Source organism: Panicum hallii, chromosome 2 (assembly GCF_002211085.1).
Source record: "Panicum hallii strain FIL2 chromosome 2, PHallii_v3.1, whole genome shotgun sequence".
NCBI lineage: Eukaryota > Viridiplantae > Streptophyta > Magnoliopsida > Poales > Poaceae > Panicum > Panicum hallii.
This window is the reverse complement of record NC_038043.1, coordinates 23,193,220-23,214,815: the sequence shown is the minus strand read 5'-3', so window position 1 is coordinate 23,214,815 and position 21,596 is coordinate 23,193,220. Positions and strand designations below refer to the sequence as shown.

At 48.9% G+C, this 21,596-nt stretch overlaps 1 protein-coding gene and 2 pseudogenes across 1 annotated transcript; 1 reads left to right on the top strand and 2 right to left on the bottom strand.

The window, feature by feature from the left end:
• The first annotated feature begins 3,776 nt into the window (after positions 1-3,776).
• On the top strand, positions 3,777-5,296 carry LOC112879366 (annotated as a pseudogene).
• A 627-nt stretch (positions 5,297-5,923) lies between these two features.
• On the bottom strand, positions 5,924-8,028 carry LOC112880764 (annotated as a pseudogene).
• Positions 7,877-8,557, bottom strand: LOC112880925 (alpha-amylase-like). Its single transcript, XM_025945652.1, has 3 exons — positions 8,456-8,557; positions 8,183-8,361; positions 7,877-8,105 (listed from the first exon to the last, which is right to left on the bottom strand). Exons 1-3 carry the CDS (start codon positions 8,555-8,557, stop codon positions 7,877-7,879), a joined length of 510 nt encoding a protein of 169 aa, XP_025801437.1.
• Positions 8,558-21,596: the final 13,039 nt, after the last annotated feature.

Sequence of the window (21,596 nt, the reverse complement as noted above, 5' to 3'; positions counted from 1 at the left end):
CATCAATCAAAGTCATGAAATATTTTTTACCACCTTTTGTCAACACTCCATTCATTTCGCACAAATCGGAATGAATTAATTCTAAGGGTGCCAAACTCCTTGCCTCCGCGGTCTTATGAGGTTTACGAGTTTGTTTTGATTCAACACATACATGGCACTTAGAATTTTTGACAAAAGTAAACTTTGAAATTAAGCTCAAGTTAGCTAAGTGCATCATACAACCAAAATTAACGTGACAAAGCCTCGAATGCCAAACATTTGTTTCATCAGCGTTAATAACATTGTATGCAACTTCATTACAAACATCTGACAAAGAAAGACGGAACAAGCCTCCGCTTTCATAACCTTTTCCAATAAAAGTACCAAACTTAGATAAGATACATTTATTAGACTCAAACACTAATTTAAAACCATCTCTACACAGTAGAGAGCCGCTGACTAAATTCTTCTTGATGGTGGGGACATGCTGCACGTTCTTCAGCTGCACGGTCTTCCCCGAAGTAAACTTCAGATTTACCGTACCAACACCAAGAACACGCGCATGCGATCCGTTCCCCATCAGCAAGGAGGAAGTCCTGCCGGTCTGGTAAGAAGAGAACAAAGAAGTATCAGCACAAACATGAATATTAGCACCAGTGTCAACCCACCAATCGGGTGAACCAAAGACTGAAAGAACAGTAGGTAATAAATTACCATACCCCGATGTTCCTCCAGGCTCGCTAATAACCATGTTGGCGGAGTTATTGCCTTTGCGGTTCGGACACTTTCCAGCAAAGTGTTCCGTACTAGCGCACACATAGCAAGCTCCCTTCTTCTTCTTCTTCTTAAAAGTGGTTGTCGGCTTAGTCTTTGGTTGGTTCTGCGGTGGCTTTTTCTTGTTCTTGTGGGAGTTGTTCTTCTGAACAAGATTGGCACTGGAAGCACCAACAACTCCTTTCCCACGTATGTCCTTTGCTCTCGCCTTCTCCTCAACATCAAGAGTCCCTATGAGTCCATCTATTGTGAACTCCTGTCTCTTGTGTTTTAGAGAAGTAGCAAAGTCTCTCCAAGAAGGTGGCAGCTTAGAGATTATACCTCCGGCCACAAACTTATTGGGTAACACACATGGGGACTCTTTGCTGCAATTTTTGAGATCTTTTGCCAGAGTATGTATTTCATGAGCCTGTTCCACTACAGAACGGTCTTCGACCATCCTGTACTCAAGGAACTGCTCCATGATATACAACTCACTACCGGCGTCAGATACTCCATATTGAGCCTCAAGAGCATTCCACAACGCTTTGCCAGTTGGCAGCCGGATATAAGAATCCACCAGGTTATCACCGAGAACACTAATGATCAAGCCTCGAAAGAGGATATCAGCCTCATCGAACGCACTCCCTTCCTCTGGAGAGAATTGTTCAGGCTTACCCTCTTTCACATGGATCACTCTCGATAGTGTTAACCACAGTATAAGCCGCTCTTGCCAACGTTTGTAATTTGAACCATCAAAAGGTGGTGGTTTGATTGATGCAGCAAAGCTAGATACCGAAAGCCTATTAACACAATCAGGTTTTTGGATTGTTAGAATTATAGGCAATTTTCGGTATATTTTAATTCCAAATATTACTATCAATTTCATGATGAGTGATAATGTGTGTATAAGGTATGTGCATGTGTTCATGTTATTCTCACTAATAAGCATGAACAAAGAATTAAATCAGAATAGGTTTAGTAAGTACCCCAAGGCGGGACCAGTGCCGGGGGCACCGGTTGCGCCGTTACCAGCTGGAATAGACATGCTATTCGACTGGCCTTGCTTGAAGTAGCCGAACTATGTCGATGCAGGAAGATGTTCGCAGTGCAGTCCCACGAACGGTCACGCCGGGAAGTAGACGAAGTAGTTGTTCGCACGAACGGACACGCCAGGAAGTAGACGAAGTAGTCGTTCAGGGAGCGAGCAGTCGCGTCAAGACGCTCCCCAAAAACCTGATTGCCCGCGCCCCGTGCAAGGCCTTCAGCGAGTAGAGGTTCCGGAGGCCCTGCTCTCGCTAGAGCTGTGCGCGCAGTGCTAGCGTTGGGAATGGCAGAAAGCAGCTGAGGGAGAAGGGAGAGGTCTCCTAAGAAGGAGTACCTGGAGCAAGAGCTGAGTGAGTGAGGATGGGAGGAGAGGGTGCTGGTTTATATAGGCGTGAGGTGCCTCAGGTTCAACGAACCTGGACGTCATGAATGGCTTTGATGAGCGGCAGTTATTGTGCCTCAGGTTCAACGAACCTGGACATCGTAAAGAGCCTTCAATGTCCGGTCATTAGTGTCGACATTAACCCTCTGTTTTAATGCTCTTTACTGCAAAACGTTTCTCGGCCACAGCCCGGCTCGGCGAGGCGAGCGCGCGTGTGGTTCACCGTCCTACTCTTACCGGCTTCACAAGTGGTGTACATGAAGTCCACCTTTTAAGTCGGTTGAGATCCTCCTCAATTCCCGGTACGGAATTAAGCATTGATTCCCTAGCATTAATAGTGGGCTTTAAATTCTTTTAATGCTTTAGAATGAATGGGCCAAGCCCATTATTCCAACATAGTTCCCTAGCAATTCAGTTTGGGCTGTTAAAATTCTCACTAAATTATAAATCTTAATAAGATAGGATGTGCTTTGTTCTAAGACGAACTGGCAGTTTCAATTAGAATCAGTGATCGTAAATTCATAATTAGGAACAGGAATATAACTATATAATTCTTATCTACAGTGTTAACAAAATGAAGTAAAGTAACCTTATGTCTATCTAGCACTTTTAAATTGTCTGCTTTTATCAAGTCTCTGTAGATTTAGAATTTTTTTACCTGTTTGAGAAACTATTTTTTCACATGGTGCCAAATACATAGAAACTCACTGGAATTACCATTATTTTAAACCAATGATCAGTCCAAGACATGCAACAGTGGGCCTTTAATCAACTTCTTTGCTGAACCTGTGCTGAGAGGAGTAGATGAAATGCTTGTTCATGTGTTTATTGTTCATCTTGCAAACCACTTTGACAAAAAAATGTGTCTTCTGATTTTACCACATGAAATTTATCTTCTGATTTTACCACATGAAATTTATCTTCTGATTTACCACATGAAATTTTGGCAAACATCAAGATACTTCAGCAGAGATGCCTATGCTTCTTGTCTTGTACATAAAATCCATATGGAGCATTGCTCTGTTCCAGGCAATGTGGTTTATGCCTTCCTGACTATCAGAACAGTTTCAGCTCATCTACATGTTATCACGGCTACCCTTACTTGATGTGAAGCTGAGGTCTCTTATGATTACATTCTTCTCCTTTTACATGCTTAGAGACATCGATTGATTACCTTCTATCGTGAAAAACAAAAGTTGAAGTGACCCTATGTTTCTTATATTTTCCTTCAAATGCAAAGCTATCTATGTTTATGAATTTGAAAGTGCATGAAGCCATGAACTGAATTGTTTCTTCTTTTCTCAGGATCTGTGAGCTATGTAGCTCAACTGCAAGAAATGTGGTAGTTTTGGGTGATCCAGAGTTGCTGTGCAAGCACCACCAGCTGAAACCTGAGGTTACAGCAAGGGCATCGGTTATGATTTTAGTGTTTTTAAAATTTCGCAACTTTTTCTATACTGGGAGACTCTAGTTAGACTTAGGATGAGCTTTAGTTTCTTCTGTAATAAAATATAGGTCACCTTATTAGCGCGAAACACACTACACAGGACTTCGCCGCCGCCGCCGCATTTCTTCTCCAACATCAAAAGATTCCAAGCTTCTGCCAACCTGCCCAATGGTGAAGACGGCGGCAACGACGGTGCTGGACATCGTGGAGCTCTCCTTCTCCGATCTAGTCCTCCTCCTATCTCCTGAAACACCACCTGATGACCACTGCCGTCGCCGTGTCCTGGACACCGTCGCGACCCAGCTCGGCTGAGGTGGATCCGGGTTGCTGGCCATCACCGAAGTGCCGCGCGTGGGCACCCTCCGTCGGCGGCTCCTCCCCTTGTCTCGCCGCCTCGCCCTCATGGACCATCATACTCGCTCCCAAACCCTCAAGTTTACCCCTCTTCATCCCCTTCCATGTAATCTTTCTTGATCTAGAAACTGCAAAATGTGCTTGATATGTATCTGTGGATTATTTCAGAAGCATGGTTTGGGCAGCAACGTGCCTTTGAAGAAGCTTGATCGGTCTGTGTCCTCATTTGCGAAGCTTCTAAGGCATTCAGGTAAACTCGCCTTGCTAGTGCTGATAAACAACACTGAAAGCATCAGCAATGGAATTGTTTGTTTGGAGAAGATGCATGATTTTGATGGATCTGAGGAATCTAACTGTGACGATGATATGGAGAATCTTGGTGAGCTTGTTACAGAACTGGGCTTGTACATGATGGAGCCTGGGAACTTGATTGCACGAGCTTGTGACATTGTTATCGGTGGAGGTCAGTTAGAAAAGAGCATCACTGACTTCGTTACTGCAAAGGCAAGGCTCATTCACTACCACTCTGAGTTGGATAACATTATTATCAGGGAGAATGAGAACAGGACAAGAAAATGCTCGTTAAAGAAAGTGGCAGTAAAACCTTATCAACTGGGTTCTCAAAGGAGGTCCGGATCACTGTGCCCCTGCTGCATCAAGTCAGAAGATATGACTCCTGAAATGGCAAGAAAAGATAATAATTCTAGAGATACCTCGGTTCAGGATCAAGCTGCTGAAATTTCCCTATTGAATCTATGGCAGGAGTGGCACTATGACTTTGGAATGCTTACTGTTTTAACAGCACCGTTATTCCTGAGCGCTTCTGAGGGAGAACAATCTTTTATCGGCCAGGAATACCATCATCCTAATGGGCACACACACTTGCAGTTATGTAATGGGAGGAAGATATTCTCTGTTAAATGCTCTCCTGACAACTTCATTGTTCAGGTTGGAGACGCAGCAGACATCTTGTCCAGTGGGAAACTGAAATCTACACTTCATTCTGTGAGCAGACCTTTAAGTTTTACAGACATCAGCCGTGAGACCTTTGTAGTCTTCCTTCAGCCCTCATGGGACAAAACATTAAGTCATCGCGGTTATTGTTTGGACACTGAAGAGCAATCTAGTCGTAACAATGAGACTTCAATCATCAGTAATGGATTAGCGGGCTCTTATGATGATGATGTACATACGCAAGACATTCTGGAAAAAATTCCACCTCTATCATCTCTGCTAAGAGAAGGGATGACATTTGCCGAATTTTCTCGGCAAACAACAAAACAGTATTATGGTGGCGGTGGCATCCAACATAACAATTGAACACTAACAATACAATGGTGAGATCCATGTAGTAGGCTATGGTTTAATGTATTGAGTTGCATGCTGATACTGTTTTTGAAATGCACTAACTGAAAGCATCCTGGTAAACAATGTGTGTAGTTCATCCTCCTTAATAGTTACGCCTCGAATATCCTTTTCAAATCTCCAACCACAAGCTCGCTATTCCCAACAGGAATACGTCACTTAAAATAAGTCTTTTTTTCCTATTCCTTTGTTCACGTCAAAATTGGTGTTTTTCTCATGCGTGTTTGATAAAAAGAAATGGTGTCCTTAACTGGTGTTGGCAAACTTAGGCCTTTTGTTGTGCAATAGGAAAGTTAATTACGTAGCAGCCTTTTCCGCATCTTAGCCTGAACAGGTAGGAAATCTCCGCATCATTGCACTAGGAGACGGGAAAGACCAAAATAGCCAGGCACAACCACCATACACGACCAAAACAACAACCTCACTTGGCCTTACAGAACTAAAAAAATGAATCACACAACCAAAACATCTCCTGACATCCTACAAGCCTTATATGACCAGCACAATGCCATAATCCAAATTGGAATATGGGACTCCATTGCAAGTGACCTCACAACTATGACACTTGTCTGTGACCAGACGCTCTAACAGAGCCACTTTGCCCCCTTTTAGTGAGCCAGAGGGTCACAGATGGCCTGCTCGATGGATACACATGAAGAGCAACCGCTCTTCCCAAGCATGGACAGAGGTGGTACCAATATACCAACAGATGATTGAAGGATCATTGTATCCCTCTCATCCACCACGTGATCCTCGACTACTGAATTCATCTCTCGACCATTGTTTGCTTCAATGCGAGACTGCAGATCTTTTATGCTAGTGACCGGTGGCACTGGGGATGCCACATGTGCCGGAGCCTCCTCAAAGTGAGGGACAATTTAGATGTGACATTCCTTTATTTCCTCTCTGTGGTTTTTGGTGATTTCTCCGCGGCTAGAAGCCTATATGTACATTCATGCTGGGCGATCATGCCATCGTGGCCACTCGTCGTCACGCTGAAACTGGTACAGCGCAACTAGCTAGTGCACCAATACAGTATGTAGAATCAGCATGCCTCTTCAACGCTGCCGACGGAGTCCAAGCAGTGAACGTAGCTACTGAAGCCGGCAGTCGCGGCGGCGCCACGGTGCGGGTTCGCCGGGAGTGCCGGCAGGCCCGCGTCCCGGGACTGCAGCACGTTGAGGGCCTGCACGATGGAGGGGCGCTCCCTGGGCACCGGATGCGAGCACCAGAGCCCCACGGCCAGCACGTGCTCCATCTCCCACGCGTCGAGCTCCCCCTCCAGCCTGCCGTCGGCGGCTTCCAGCACCGCGCCGCAGTCGTGGAGCTCCCACACCCACTCCGCTAGCGTCAGCGCCTCCCCGCCGGGAAGCTCGTCGTCCGCCGTGGCCGCCGGCCACCTCCAGCAGCATCACGCCGAAGCTGTACACGTCGGCCTGTGCGTGCTCACCAGGTCCGGGTCCATGTACCCCATGGTGCCCATCACCACCCTGGTGGTCCGCGCCCCGGCGCCGTGGTCCAGCAGCCGCGCCAGCCCGAAGTCACCCAGCTTGACGCCGTGCGAGGCGTCCAGCATCACGTTGCTCGGCTTGATGTCGCCGTGCACCACGTACTGCTCCCACTCCTCGTGCAGGTACGCCAACGCCGCGCCGAGCCCCACCGCGACCCTGTACCTCTCCGGCCACGCCAGGAAGGCCCTCCGGGACCAGCTCGTACACGAGCAGGAGGCCCTTGCGGCTCTCGCACCAGCCGACGAGCTGGACCAGGTTGCGGTGCCGGAGCTGGCTGATGATCCGGACCTCGGCCTCGAACTGCCCCGGCCCTGCGCGGAGGCCTCCGGCGAGAGCACCTTCACGGCGACGTGGCGGTCCTGCCCCGCGAGGTACCCGCGGTACCCCGTGCCGAAGCCGCCGCTCCCGAACTTGTTCTCCGCGGCGAAGTTGCCGGTCGCCGCCGCCAGCTCGCGGTAGTAGTACCGCCGCGGCCCCACCCTTTTCTCGAAGTCTGCTTCTTCCCCGAATTCCTCATCGTCGTCGCTGTCGTCGGAGGGATCGACGACTACGGTGCGGCCGTTCATCACCGGCGGTTGCTGCCGCCGCCTCTTCTGGCGCCGCAACAGGAGCATCACTCCCACACTGCAGGCGAGCAAGGCCGAGAGCGGCACAACCGTGGCGACGACTGCGACCACCCACCTCCGCGACCTTGTTATGGTGCGGAGGACGGTGGCATGTTCGTGCGCATCGGCGCTGAAAAGAAGACGAAGAACATGTCGACGATTAAATTAATTCTGGTAAATGATCGACTCTAGTAGAATAATTCTGGTAAATGATCGACTCGATCGTTAAGACGAAGAACTCCTACCTTTTCTCCCATACTGCGAAATCGTTTCCACTGGTGGACACCTGAAAGCCGTCAGGAACGGCCTTGCTGACATCGTACCTAGCTCCAACCTTGGCTAGCACCCTGTGTCGGCCAGGTGGGGGCCGGCGGGTAGTCCAGGCCGGTGTCGGCGTTGCCCGTGCCGTCGGAGTAGCTATCGTTGCGGCAGATCATGTGGGGCCCCAGTCGAGGCGGCCATCCGGCGTGCCGCCCTCAAAGATGCAGTAGTAGACGCCGCGGCTGTCCTTGCTCTCCGCCGTGCGGTGGTTGATGACGATGTTGGCGAGGCACTGGACCCCCTTGCCGTGGAACGCCGCGATCAGCGCCCTGAGCTGCGTCTCGTTCCCGTACTGGGACACGTTCAGGTCGTACAGCCGCCCCGGAAGGGCGGAAGGTATCCTGTAGCATTCGCATACACGACACGCAGTCTTTTTAACACCTCTGTGATAATTTTCGATGTTCCGAACGTACGTTACGCTGATATAATATGTTTGTGACTGAGAATCAGAGATCGACCTTGCGCGTCGACGGAGTGCGACGGCGGCGGCAGCCAGACATGGGTGATCGTCCCGGCGGCGGCGATGTCGTCGACCTGGCTCCGCAGGAGGTCGTACCATCCGGGCCCTGACATGTTCCATGACTCCCAGTTGAAGCCCTGACTTACACACACATGGAGCCAACTGAATTGAAGCGCCGGCTTGTTTAGCGAACGGAAATTCATGTGAAAAATCAATACAATCTCTACTTACCTGCAGCAGGATTTGGGTGAGCGCCGGCTGGGAGGACAAGCAGATCAGGACCACAAGGGACAAGAACAAACACATGAGCGGTTTGATCATCGCCATACGCATGGTTACTTGTAAGTGCAAGCTATAGCTTCTTTCAAGATTCTAGCTAGGCTTGCTGTAACTTTTAAGCCGCCACGACTCACAGTCAACTGACCCAGAAACACTGCAAGGTTCATTCAACCAAATTATACGAACACCAGAAACACTGCATGTGTAATTGCTGGCATAGTGACCCAGTCAGGAGCACAGACAAAGTAGGATCGGAGACGGTCACGATCAGGAGCTAGCATGCATTGCTCGAGAACATTTTTTACTTTTCTTCCTGTGATTTTTCTTCATCTAGGTTAAGTCAACGTCATTTCATATTCAGTGACGCATTTGGAGCGCACAAGCAAGTTGGTGGGCGACAGAAAAGATAATGTAGACAAGGAATTGAGAGTACTAGCCGAGTTGCATACCAGTCAATGGCCCCTCCAATAATTCCTGTTTGGAATAATATCGCTGGATATGCTTTGGCACTGCTTGACGCGCGCGGACCATTTTATGTATAGAATAATGTTGACTTATGTTTTATGGATAGAAGTAGCTAGATAGTAGTACTCTCTGTGCGTGGTGCGGTGCACACATGTACTACCTCCGTATTATGAAAAGTGCAATGTTATTATTAAAAAATCTTTAAAAAGTGCAATTTTAGAAATTGCATCTGTTATCGCCATAATTTAGGCGGGCCAGAAAGGTGGGCCGTGGAGCAAGATAGGTTCGAAAGATAATTATAATGGGCTTGTGAATCGGACACTTTGCAGATGTTTTGGGTCAAGGTTGGCCGTGTATCTAGATAGGTATGTATGTTTAAATAGTTTAGATAGAGATAGTTAAGATTTATGTCGTATTTGGTTAGGATTGGTTAGGAGAGGCAAGTCTACAGACTATAAATATGTATCTTGGGTAAACAATAAAAAAGGAGGAATCATTCACCAACAACTCTCGGCGCATCGCCACCCCTGTTCTAGGGTTTTTCGGGTAAGCACTGCGCGGCCCCGATCACGCCTTCGGGGCAGCATCGCTCTTACTTATTTACTTTTCATATTTCTCGTTCTGAAGCGTTGTTGATGGCGAGTAACCAGTTATCTTGGCGTTTATAGGGTAGCATCGGCTCTTCCATGTGTTAATTGTGCTTTGCTTGTTTCTTGTAAACGTCCGGTTGTCCATGTACTCGATCTCGGGTATAAGGGTAGTGCCTTGCTTCGTACTTATTTAGTAGATCCAATCTATTATGGTTAGTCTTCGTCAATCAAGGGTTTAGTTCAATATCTGCATGATTAGGCCCTTCAAACCTACTGAATATTCTGGCAGTATTCTGGATACTTTATAACAGCTTGAAAAGGGATTGTTCCGGGAATCGGCTTTTGGTTGGTTTTTAGACCTCTGTTTAGGTTGTTGTTTTGTTACCCTCAGCATCTGTTAGGCTCAGTTACGTGTAGGATATTCCGATTATGTGGTGAAAGCTTTAATCATCGTACATTGGATTAGCTTAATGATTACAGAGCAAGATTTTTATTACCATCGGACATATTTGCTTTATTTATAGATCCGATCCGATACCCAATACCATCGGCTTTTTACAGCCGATACCGGGAATCATTTGATGAGCCGATCACGGCTTGGACTAATGTTTACACGTGTCTGTACATGCAGGAAATTAACACATAACACCTTCCTGATCAGGTACAAGATCAGATGGCACGCCTAACAACCCAGAAGCCAGGGCGTGTGCCGGATCTCGGGCCGTTGACCGAGGGACCGGGGCCCACCAGCAGTCCCGGGAGCCTCCCGGCTCGTCGTGTTGCCTGTCGCTGCTCGCCCGTGGGTTTTGACCGACAACACATTCTGGCACGCCCAGTGGGACAATCTTCTCCGTCTTCATCATCTTCATCGACTTCATCATTTTCTTCGACTCCATCGACTGCTGTTGACGGGATGGCAAGGGATGAACCGATCACCTACGAAGAGCTGCCTGCTGAACATAAGCAGAGATATGACGAGATTAAGGCTCAATTCGAAGCCGATCTCATCGGCTCTTTCGAGAGGACCCGCCACCACGACGTCAGGTGGAAGGGGTTTTCACCCGAAGGCGCCCTTGATGGAGTGGATCTGTCCACCCCATCGGAGGACCGTACCAGAGCTCTACGGCAGGAAATAAACTACGTGGTGGCTCACTCGCTACACCAACACTCTGAGAGCTTGGTTAACGCTTTCGAGCGTGTTGCCCTGCGTGTGGTCCAGGAAATTATGAAGCATCAATACTCTCCAACGGGACCTATCTTGGGGAGTCACAAGGGGAAATTGCCGTTCCAAGTTAGGCCACCACTGCCTTATGCGCTCGCGGCTGCGGAGTCACATGGCTCTCCGGCCTACGTGGTTTACAAGGTGGGAGGTGATCCCGTGGATCACCAATTCTTCAGCGAGCCGCCCAAGGAGATCCCGCATAGATATATGTGTGCTTATATACCGGACAACAGTAATCCGGTACATTCAGTACAGAGGGTAGCTGGAGGACTCCCTGGAAAGGATGCAGACAAACAAGCGTGGCTAGCAGCCTATGCCCCAGGATCACAGACGGCGGAACAAATTAGTGCCATTCTAAGAGATCAGTTTGGTATTCTACCAAAGAGGAGGACAATCGGCTATACCAAGCCATATCCCAGTGATTATGACTTAATTTCCCTACCGCCTAAGTATCGGCTTCCTGAATTCACTAAATTCAGTGGAGCAGAAGGATCTAGTTCTATTGAACATGTGAGCTGATACTTAGCGCAATTAGGGATGATCTCGGTGTCGGATCCCTTGCGAGTAAGGTTTTTCTCGCAATCTCTCACAGGGCCAGCTTTTGGGTGGTATACATCATTAGGTCCTGATTCGATTCGTACCTGGAAATGGCTTGAGGAACAATTCCATATTTAGTATCATTCGGAAGCTGCAGAACCAGGAATTGCCGACTTGGTGCAAGTACGGCAGAAGCGCGGGGAAACCGTGGCGGAATATGTTCGACGCTTCAGAGAAGTGAAGAACCAATGTACTCGACACGGATTTCAGAGAAGGAGGCGGTCGAGTTGGCATCTTTGGGATTACTAAAGCCAATCAGGGATCTAGCTTTCCAATTGGAGTTCACCTCTTTGGCACATTTGGTACAGAAGCTAGCTACGCATGAATAGCGCCACCCAGAGCTATATCAAGATAAGTTCAAGCGTCAAGTGGTATTGGTCGACACAAAAGAAGCTGAAGACTCTGGGGATGAGCAGGAGGTGGCAGTTGTAGAATGGACTCGAGGGGCAAACCCCCATGCCCTATAAATGGGTGAAACAGAAAGGGCCTGTGAAGGGCTTCGACTTCGACGTAAGTAAAGTTGAACAAATATTCGATCTGTTATTGAAAGGGAAACAGTTGAAGTTACCCGAGGGTTATAAGCCTCCTACAGCACAGGAACTGAAGGGGAGATCATATTGCAAGTGGCATGACTCTTTCACCCACAACACGAGCGACTGCAAGGAACTTCGTCGGCAGATCCAATCGGCTATCGAGCAAGGCCGATTGATCTTGGGCCAAACTGCCATGAAGGTTGATACCCAGCCCTTCCCTAGTGTGAACATGGTGGATGGTTATGATCGGTCTGCGAGGCGGCAATTGGATTTCACGCTCAGCATCAATATGGCAAGGTTGGCACCACACCGCCAAACCATGAATAAAGAGGCTGATCCCAGCGATCGGCCCCAAAAAGAAGAAAAAGGATATATCACAGAGGAACAGGTGAGGCATGTTAGGAATCAGCGGCCAACCTCTTTTGATCTCCTCAAGAAGTATGAGTACCAGTACCAACAGCGTCTCCGGCGTGAGACGGAAGAAGAGGAGTATGTGCGCCGTACTGGTAAGCGTTTGAAGAAACAGGAAAATGTGCGTGATCATTGGCATTGCCCGTTCTTCAGGTACTGTTAGGATTCCGGCATGAGTCGATTGCCTACTACCAGAGACTGCCCAGAGTGCGGACCTGTGAAACCGGATGCAAAAGGGGGCTTGGTCTTCCGGCGTTTGGGACCTATGCCATCTCAGGAAGAGCATATTCAACCACCACAAAGGAGGGTGGATTTTGGAGAAGAAGAAGATAAGTATCATCGTCTGCGGTGGTGCCCTGATGGACTCAATCGTTCTCAGAAATGAAGGGTTTAGCGGTTGCGCAGCCTAGAAGAAGCTGAGGCTAGATATCTCGAGTCATTAAGGAAGGCACGCCCGGATTTGGCGGATAAGGTTCACCATGTGCAGAAAAGGGAGTCGCGTCCTCCCGGGAAGGAGTGGCGACCGAAGTCGACAAGAGCCGATGTGAGGACATCGGTTGATACACATATGGTATTTGTGCTCCCTGCAGAATTCCACGCTCGATCCCATGAGGAGTCAGTAGCTCAGCTTGACTTGGGTGAAGTTACGCCCATGTTTACGAGAGCCGATGATAGCTTTGCTGAAAGAATATGCAGACTGCTTCGCCTGGGATTACACGGAGATGCCCGGGTTAGACAGACGCATAGTCGAGCATCGGCTCCCTCTCAAGAATGGATTTCGGCCGTTCCAGCAGCAAGCACGACAGATGAAGGCTGAAGTTTTGGTTGAAGTCAAAAAGGAAGTGGAAAAAATGCTAGAAGCAGGGTTTATCAGGCCTTGCAGGTATGTCGAGTGGATTTCAAGTGTTGTGCCTGTGCAGAAGAAGGACGGCCGATGGCGAGTCTGTGTGGACTTTAGAGACCTCAACAGGGCTACTCCAAAGGATGAGTATCCAATGCCTGTTGCAGAGACGTTGATCAACGCAGCTGCTGGTCATAAGATCTTGAGTTTCATGGATGGCAACGCTGGTTATAACTAGATTTTTATGGCTCCTGAGGATATACACAAAGCTGCATTCAGAGTACCTGGGGTAGTGGGTCTGTTTGAGTATGTGGTTATGATCTTTGGTCTGAAGAATGCTGGCGCTATGTATCAGTGTGCCATGAACTATATTTTTCATGACTTAATCGGTAAATTGTTGGAAATTTATATTGATGATGTCGTGGTGAAGTCTGCGTCAGTTGAAGGACACTTGGAGGACTTACGACAAGTTCTGGAACGAACTAGAAGGTTCGGGCCTAGAATGAACATGAAGAAGTGCGCTTTTGGCATGTCGGCCGGTCAGTTTTTGGGTTTTTTGATTCATGAAAGGGGAATCAAGATTGGCCTAAAAAGTTAGGAAGCCGTGCGCACCATGGTGCCACCTACTACGAAGAGGGAGCTCCAGCAGGTCATTGGTAAGATTAACTTTGTTAGGAGATTTATTTCCAATCTTTCTGGGCGGATTGAGCCTTTTATGGAGTTGGTAAAAATTAAAGCCAATGAAGAGTTTCGCTGGGGGGCAGAGCAGTAGCGGGCATTCGAAGAGATCAAAGCGTATCTATCAAAACCACCTGTGCTTGTTCCACCCCCAACAAGATAGGCCATTTTACGTGTACCTATCAGTTGGTGACACCTCCATCGCGTCAATAGTGATACAAGTGCATGACAACAAAGAGAAGATTGTATTCTATCTCAGCAGAAGGATGCTGGATGCGGAGACAAGGTACCCTGATATCGAAAAGTTATGCCTTTGTCTATTCTTTACATGCACCAAGCTTCGTCATATCCTGTTATCAGCCGCGATAATTATCATCTGCAAATCGGATGTCATAAAGCACATGCTATCGGCTCCTGTGTTGAAAGGCCGATTGGGAAAATGGATGTTTGCATTGTCAGAATTCGATATCCGATATCAACCCGCAAAGACGGTAAAAGGGCAAGCATTGGCGGATCTTATTGCAGAGAGAGTTAATACTAATATAGCAGTACTTTCTATACATGCATGGGCCATGTACTTTGACGGGTCAGTTTGCGGAGATGGATGTGGCATCGGTATCTTGCTAGTATCGCCTCGGAGGCAACGTATTCTTTTTCAATCAGATTGCATACCGCTTGCACCAATAACCTGGCAAAATACGAAGCGGTGCGTAGAGGTATGAAATTGCTCCTGGAGGCCGGGGCTGAAGCAGTGGAAATTTTTGGGGACTCGAAATTGGTAATCTCACAGCTCACAGAAGAGTACAGATGTGACAGCGAGTTGCTTTTCCCGCTATGGGTACAATGCCAAGAGCTGATGACCCAGTTCAGGTACATAAATTTCTACTGGATACCTAGGGCACGAAACTCTAAAGCTAATGATTTGGCACAGATGGCTTCGGGGTACAAAGCTGTGACAGATGGAACCGACCTTCAGGTGCACCTCCTGGACCAAGGCGATTGGAGAGCCGATATCTTCAATTATTTGAAGGATTCAGCTCGGGGGGCACCCAAGAGGATACGCTACAAGGCTATGAGATATGTCCTGATAGGAGACGACATGTTCTATAGGACTTTTGAAGGACTGCTACTCAAGTGCCTAGGGCCGATTGAGTCCAATCGGCTCTTACATGAAAGGAACTTGCGGGAATCACCAATCGGCTCACAAGATGAAGTGGCTGATTAGGTGATCAGGGTATTACTGGTCCACCATGCTTGAAGACTGCTTCAAATATTATAAAGGATGACAAGCATGTCAGAGGTTCGGAAAGATTCAGATGGTACCAGCATCGGTGATTAATCTCATTATCAAACCGTGGCCGTTCAGAGGCTGGGGGATGGACATGATCGGCAAAATTAATCCTCCCTCCAGCAAAGGCCACCAGTTTATTTTGGCCATCACGGACTACTTTACCAAGTGGGTAGAGACGGTTCCCATGAAGTCAGTGGCATCCAAACATGTTATCAATTTTGTTAAGGAACATGTCATTCATAGGTTCGGGATCTCTCAGACCATTACAACAGGCGGAGGCTCGGTCTTTATTTCAGAAGAATTCAAGAAATTTGCCGCCGACATGGGCATCAAATTGATCAGGTCATCTCCATATTATGCCCAAGCAAATGGACAAGTTAAAGTATCCAATCAGAGCCTTATCAAGTTGATCAAGAGAAAGATTGATGAGTATCCTAGGCGTTGGCACGAGGTCTTATCAGAGGCGTTGTGGGCATACCGTATATCTTGCCATGGAGCAACAAAAACCTCTCCTTATCACCTGGTGTATGGACAAGAGGCTGTTTTACCGTGGGAAATTACGGCCGGCTCAAGGCGGGTAGAATTCCAAAATGACTTAACAGCTGAAGAGTATGCTACTCTGATGAATGATAATGTGGAAGACCTAACGGAACTCAGGCTTTGGTCACTTGAAGAGATCAAGGAAAACAAGGCCAAAGTAGCCCGCGCGTACAACAAGAAAGTCAAGCCGAAGGAATTCCAAGTTGGAGATCTGGTTTGGGAAGCGGTGCTACCATTGGGGAGTAAAGATGCAGCGTATGGCAAGTGGTCTCCAAATTGGCATGGGCCTTATAGGGTTGACCAAGTCTTATCTGGGAATGCATATATGCTTGAAGAATTAGATGGCGTCAAGTTCCCGGTGGCGGTCACGGTCAGCATCTCAAGAGATATTTCCCGAGCATATGGGACGGTGAGCGGTAAAGCCGATGCTATACATCAGGTTGTAAGCCGATATGACCAATGAGCCTGAATAAGAGAGAGTTGAGGCCGTGCGGAAGGGTACAAACTGACAGAATGCAATGGCCCGTACATACGAAACTGGTGACGTGTACCAAGTCAAGAGCAAGGAAAGAAGGCCGATGCGTGTAGTCAGCCCACATATATAAAAGGAAAAGAGAAGTACTTCGTACCCAGCACATTAAATTGATAGAATAGCCGATGTGCGACCATTGACTCTAGGGTCTTGAAGTGCCTAACACATTGGGTCCATCGAACAGCCGATGTGTGACCATCGACTTTAGAGTTTAAAATGAACATGTACAAGTTTATCTGTTAAAAATGTAAGCCTATTGAAGGAACTCGTTGATGGCAGCAATGGCTTCGAGACGGACACAATCAGCTTCAGCAATCACTGCTTCGTCTTCCTCGTCCACTCCTGGCACCACCTGCTTGCTCAAAGCACTCAGTTCGGCAAGATCCACCTTCAGTTGAGCGGTCATGGCTTCTGCTTCCCGTTTGGAGCTTGCAACAAAGTCTTTTTCTTCTTGGATGCGCTGCTCGGTGGCCCGGACTCTAGCCTTGAGGTCTTCTAATTCCTTCTCCAGAAGAAGAAGCCGTTGAGTGTGCACAGATGTGTCAGCCTTGGTGTCCAGAACAGCTTTCTTCTTGTTAAATGACCGTCATCTCTCGGCAATGTTGGCCTTCAAGGGGGTTTGAGAGTGACAGGTCTCAATCCTGAGACGAGCTTGTGCTACTCTTGCCCGAAAGAAGGGGAGGTGCCCGGTCGGCCAGAGCTTGATTTGAAGAGCCACGGGAAGCTGAGAGTTGACCTCCTCGAGGATCTGCCTTACCGCACTAGAGTCCTGGACCAGGGCGTCGATCGGAGCTGATAGAAGGTCCTTCACACAGAGAAGCTGACTGGCAACTTTGGTCGAATCCGGTTGAGGATCATCGGCTTCTAATATGGCTGATCCAACGGATGCGGGATCAAACGCAAGCAATTCCGAGAGGTTCAGGCCCTGAAGGGAGGCATGTGAGTGGAGCAGCGCAGAAAAGGACGAAAATGATCTGGTGGTAAAACATACCTATCCTGGGGGGGAGTAGCGACAGCCGATGAAGAGCTGATCGGCTCCTGAGGACGCGTCTTTTTTGGAGGAGGAGCGGTGACAGCGGGAGAAGCAATGGTTGGCTCTTGGGGTCTTATCCTTTCAGAAGGGGGGTGACAGCCGACGAAGCAGCGGTCGGCTCTTGCAGGCGCGCCCCTTTCGGGGAAAGACTGGCAGTCGATAAAGCGACAGCTGGCCCTTCCGGAAAGGAGCTAACGACCGATGCGGGAACAATTGGCTCATGCAGATCTTGAACGGTGACCAGAGCATCAACCGGCGTCGCAGGGCCTTCCAGGGTCTTTGGGTTGGGATCTTTAAGGGCAACCAAAGCACTGATCGGCGCCAGAAAATCTTCTGGAGCTTCTGGAGCTGAGTCTTTTTGGCATGCATGCTCCTCCCCACTGGAAATGTCCACGACGACGGACTGCAAGAAAGGGGAGCGTAATCAAGATAAAATGTGCATATGCAGAGGGCCAACTACGAGAGGGGTGATCCAAACCTGGCCAGCAACCGGAGCTTCTTGACTAGTAGAAGACGGCCCAGCTTCCTTCCGGATTTTTCTGACAAGCATCTTCCTCGTCTTAGTGTGGACTCGGGGGGCAACAGCGTCAGATTACCGTTTCCGCTTGGGGGTCAGCTTTGCGGTGCTAGGCTGGATCCGCATGATGCTTTTTGAAGGGGAAGGTGCGTTTTTGCCAAAGAGAACCACAGGGGCAATTGGCGAGAACTGGAAGTTAGATCCATCATCGTTCTTGGGCTCCAGACCATCCTCCTGCTGCAAAAAGAGTAAATGGAATTAGAAAGGGATTCAGCAAAGTCAAAAGGAGGAACGATGGGAAGATGGTCATACCTATTCTTCAGGGACTTCATACTCAGCATGAATCTGCTGCAGCATTGGCCCCAGGGCTCTCCGGAAGACATGTGTCACACCCGATTTATAAGAACATAAATCGAGCAATCATACATGCGCTAGGATCAAGTCACGCATATATACAACAGATTATCAAGATATCACAACACATGTCACGAATAACATGAATATAAATCGTAAATGAATCATAAAAGGAATTATTTTATTACAACCGAATCAAGAATCGGTTCAAGAGTTGCGGAAGCGTAAAAGAGATACATGAAGAGCTGGGCGCCACAGGGACGTCGACTGGGAGACAAACGCCTAGAAGTCGTCGAAGCCGCTGACGTAATCCTCCACGTTGCCGGGCACTGAGCAGCAGTCGAAGATATCCGAAATAGAACAGAAGAGTAGAGAGGCAAGTGTGAGTACAAACTCGTACTCAACAAGTATAACACAAACTATGAGGCTCTAGGCTGGCTGACTCAACTGCATTAGCTTTTAGTCTTGGCAAATTTTATTAGAGCTAATTACTACCAGTGGATGAATTACCATAAACCCAATTGCATAATAAATTAATCAGTATTAATTAAGAACTACTGAGAACCATCCAAACCAAAACCACCCGGGGAATCGCCCTCGTCAAAGGTTGATAACCCCACTAATCAGACGGAGGATCTGGGCCGCTCATGACTGTGAGCACAGCTGATATATCAGTTTTACACTCTCGAGAGGTTGCACAACTTTACCCACAAGTCGTGAGCTACGCTAGTTGTTCATCACACTTCCTTAGGTGAGATGGCTAGCAAGCACACTACGAGACCGTTACAAAGGATCACGTTGGTAAGGTGTAACCGCTAAGGATTCTGGATCAGCGACGATGGGGCCCACCTCCGGGGGTACAAGACACACAGCACAGACCAAGCCGGAGGAGCAGGGACCATTGAAGCTTACCACCCCTCTTGCCCACGTAGGTAAGTTACTCCCGAACCAACACGACCTAATTAGTAAGTCAAGACCGTCCCATTCCAGTCTTGTGGTTGCGCGGTTGTCCCAGGTTGTCGCTCTATGAACCGGTCCTTAGGGAGAGTGGCCAACCAAGCACTAAGCACCGTGCTGGCCCCCTAAACCATGTTTCTACAAAAACATATTTTTAAGGACGCACAAACCACTCAAGCACACAGCACAGAGGGTCGGCTCCAGAATTAAGTTGCATAAGACCATTAATCAAATTAATTAAAAAGGACCAAGTGTGTTATAGCGCAGCAACCTAACACAACTAACCAAGAATGCAACCCATAGGATATATATAAGGATATAAATGTGGCTAGGAAATCCTGATAGGTATACAGAATTAAATGCAGTATGAAATTGTATTTAAAAGTGATAGGAGGTTCATGCTATACTTGCCTTCCTCGTACTCTCCCGGCTGCTGCTCGAACTGCTCGGAAGACGGCTGCTCCTGGTACTGCTCCAAAGGCTCCGCGTCTACTCACGATCGTCAAACATAGTCCACACATACACACATGCACAAACAATAGCAAAATATAAGAAAACAGTACAACATTACATAGAAACAGCACACAAAACTAGTCTAAAGCTATTCTACGCGTTACAACGATCGCGTGCATATAAAGAACACCTAAAACGGAGCTAAAACGTGAAAACTGCGCTTAAAACAGGATCCAGGGACCTAATTGTAAGAAAAACAGGACTTCCAGGGGCTTCTGGACAAAAACCGAGGACTAAAACGTAATTAAAGGCTAGACATGGGGGCTAGCGCATGAAAACACCACACATGGACTGCGGGTTCAAATTCCAGAAAGCTCAGGGGTTAAAAGGGAAGAAAAGGGCCTGTTTGTAATTATTTTTGAGCTAGGGTTGGACGGCGGGTTGATTTCCTTAAAACCCGAGGGCTCTTTAGCAAAAAGACGAGGCTGAAAGGGTACGTTTTAATCTGGATCGTTGGATCAATGTCGGGCGGCTCAGATTAGATCTGCTACGCGAAGGGGTATGCGCGGTTTTCGTCCGTCCGATCGGGATCTAACGCGCCAGGGCCTATCATAATGGAAATCAAATTTCACGCGCCGGATCAGGAACGGACGGCTCAGATTCAAGCAAGGGTGAACCGGTATGGGTGGATTTGATCCACTGGATCCAGATCCAAAGGTCACGATTTCACGAGATCCCGATCTAATCTGGGACGTGGGCTACCGATCCAACGGCCGGGGAAATTGGGGACGCAGGTGGCGGCGATTGCTCGCCGGAGGCGGCCTTCGCGGCGGCGCCTCGCCGGAGGACATGCGATCCGGCGGTCCTGTGGCTGGTTTGGAACGGGATCAGGCCGAGGAGATAGGGGGGCGTACGGGAAACTGTTTAGGAGGGAAAGGAGCCGGCCAACTTGGCCATGGCGGCCGGGCGGCGGCGAGCAGAGACTCGGGGCGCCGGCGAGCCCGTGCGGCTGCGGGTGCCGGTGGTGCCGCGCTCCAGGTCCAAAGGCGCGCGAGGGACCGGGGCGACCCGTGCAACGGAGAGAGAGGGTGGGGAGGTGGCTCACCGAGGCCGAAGTTGACCGGACGCGCGGCGAAACAAGGCCGGCGGCGAGCTCCGTAGAAAACCAACCGCTACGTGGCCGGAGTCAAGGAAGGCGGCCGCGGATAGGTTCCTGGTGCTCGGATGAAGCTCCTGCGGGGTCCGGTCGGAGCTAAAGCGCCGGGGAGCGGCGTGCCCGCGGCGGCGGGGTGCCCCGAGCGGAGGCAAAGGCGGCGGGCGCGTCTAGGGTTGGTGTGGGGCGGCGCTGGTGAGAATGGGTGGCCCCAGGGGTGGCGCAGGAAGATAAGAAGAGCAGGGCCGAAGATTCGGGTGCGGTTGAGGCGGGGGAGGGCCGGGGATCTCGGCCGTGCGGCGGCGCGGCCATTGCGGGGACAGGGGCGGAAGGATGGGGATGACAGGCGGGCCCGGTTCGTCAGAGAGAGGAAGGGGCGCTGCGCGCGCGGGCTGAGCAAGGGAGCGGTGCGTGCGCTGGGCCGGGGCGCGCGAGGGGAGGAGCCGGCTCGGGCTGGGGAAACGGGGCAAGCTGGGCTGGCGCTGAGGAAAGAAAACGGGCCGGCTGCCGGGCCGTGCGGGGAGAGGAGGAGAGAAAAGAGGAGGGCCCGAGGGAGGAAGTGGGCCAGGGGGGAAAAGAAAAGAGGGAGAGAGTTGGGCTGCTTTTATTCTTTCTCCTTTCCTTTTCTTTTCTATACTCCACTAATTCAAACAATCTATTTGAATTCAAATGAGTTTGAATTCCAACCTTATAATTTCAACACAAATAAAATAATGCTGCGGCATGAATGCACAAACACTTTAATCCTATGGTAAATTTTATTTTCTTGCGTTATAAAATTACTTTAAATACGAGATAAATTAGAGAAAACCCTGAAAAATTTATTCGAGCCCAAATAAATTAATTTAAATTTGAGGAAATTACCTTAGGGTGTTACAAACCTACCCCCCTTACAGGAATCTCGTCCCGAGATTCGAATAGGCTAG

Excerpts from the sequence above, each read along its gene's own strand:
- LOC112880925 (XM_025945652.1), bottom strand. The coding sequence starts at position 8,557 with ATGCGTATGGCGATGATCAAACCGCTCATGTGTTTGTTCTTGTCCCTT. Across the intron at positions 8,362-8,455 it reads TCACCCAAATCCTGCTGCAG|GGCTTCAACTGGGAGTCATG; the intron begins GTAAGTAGAGAT and ends TGTGTAAGTCAG. Across the intron at positions 8,106-8,182 it reads CACAAACATATTATATCAGC|GATACCTTCCGCCCTTCCGG; the intron begins GTAACGTACGTT and ends CGAATGCTACAG.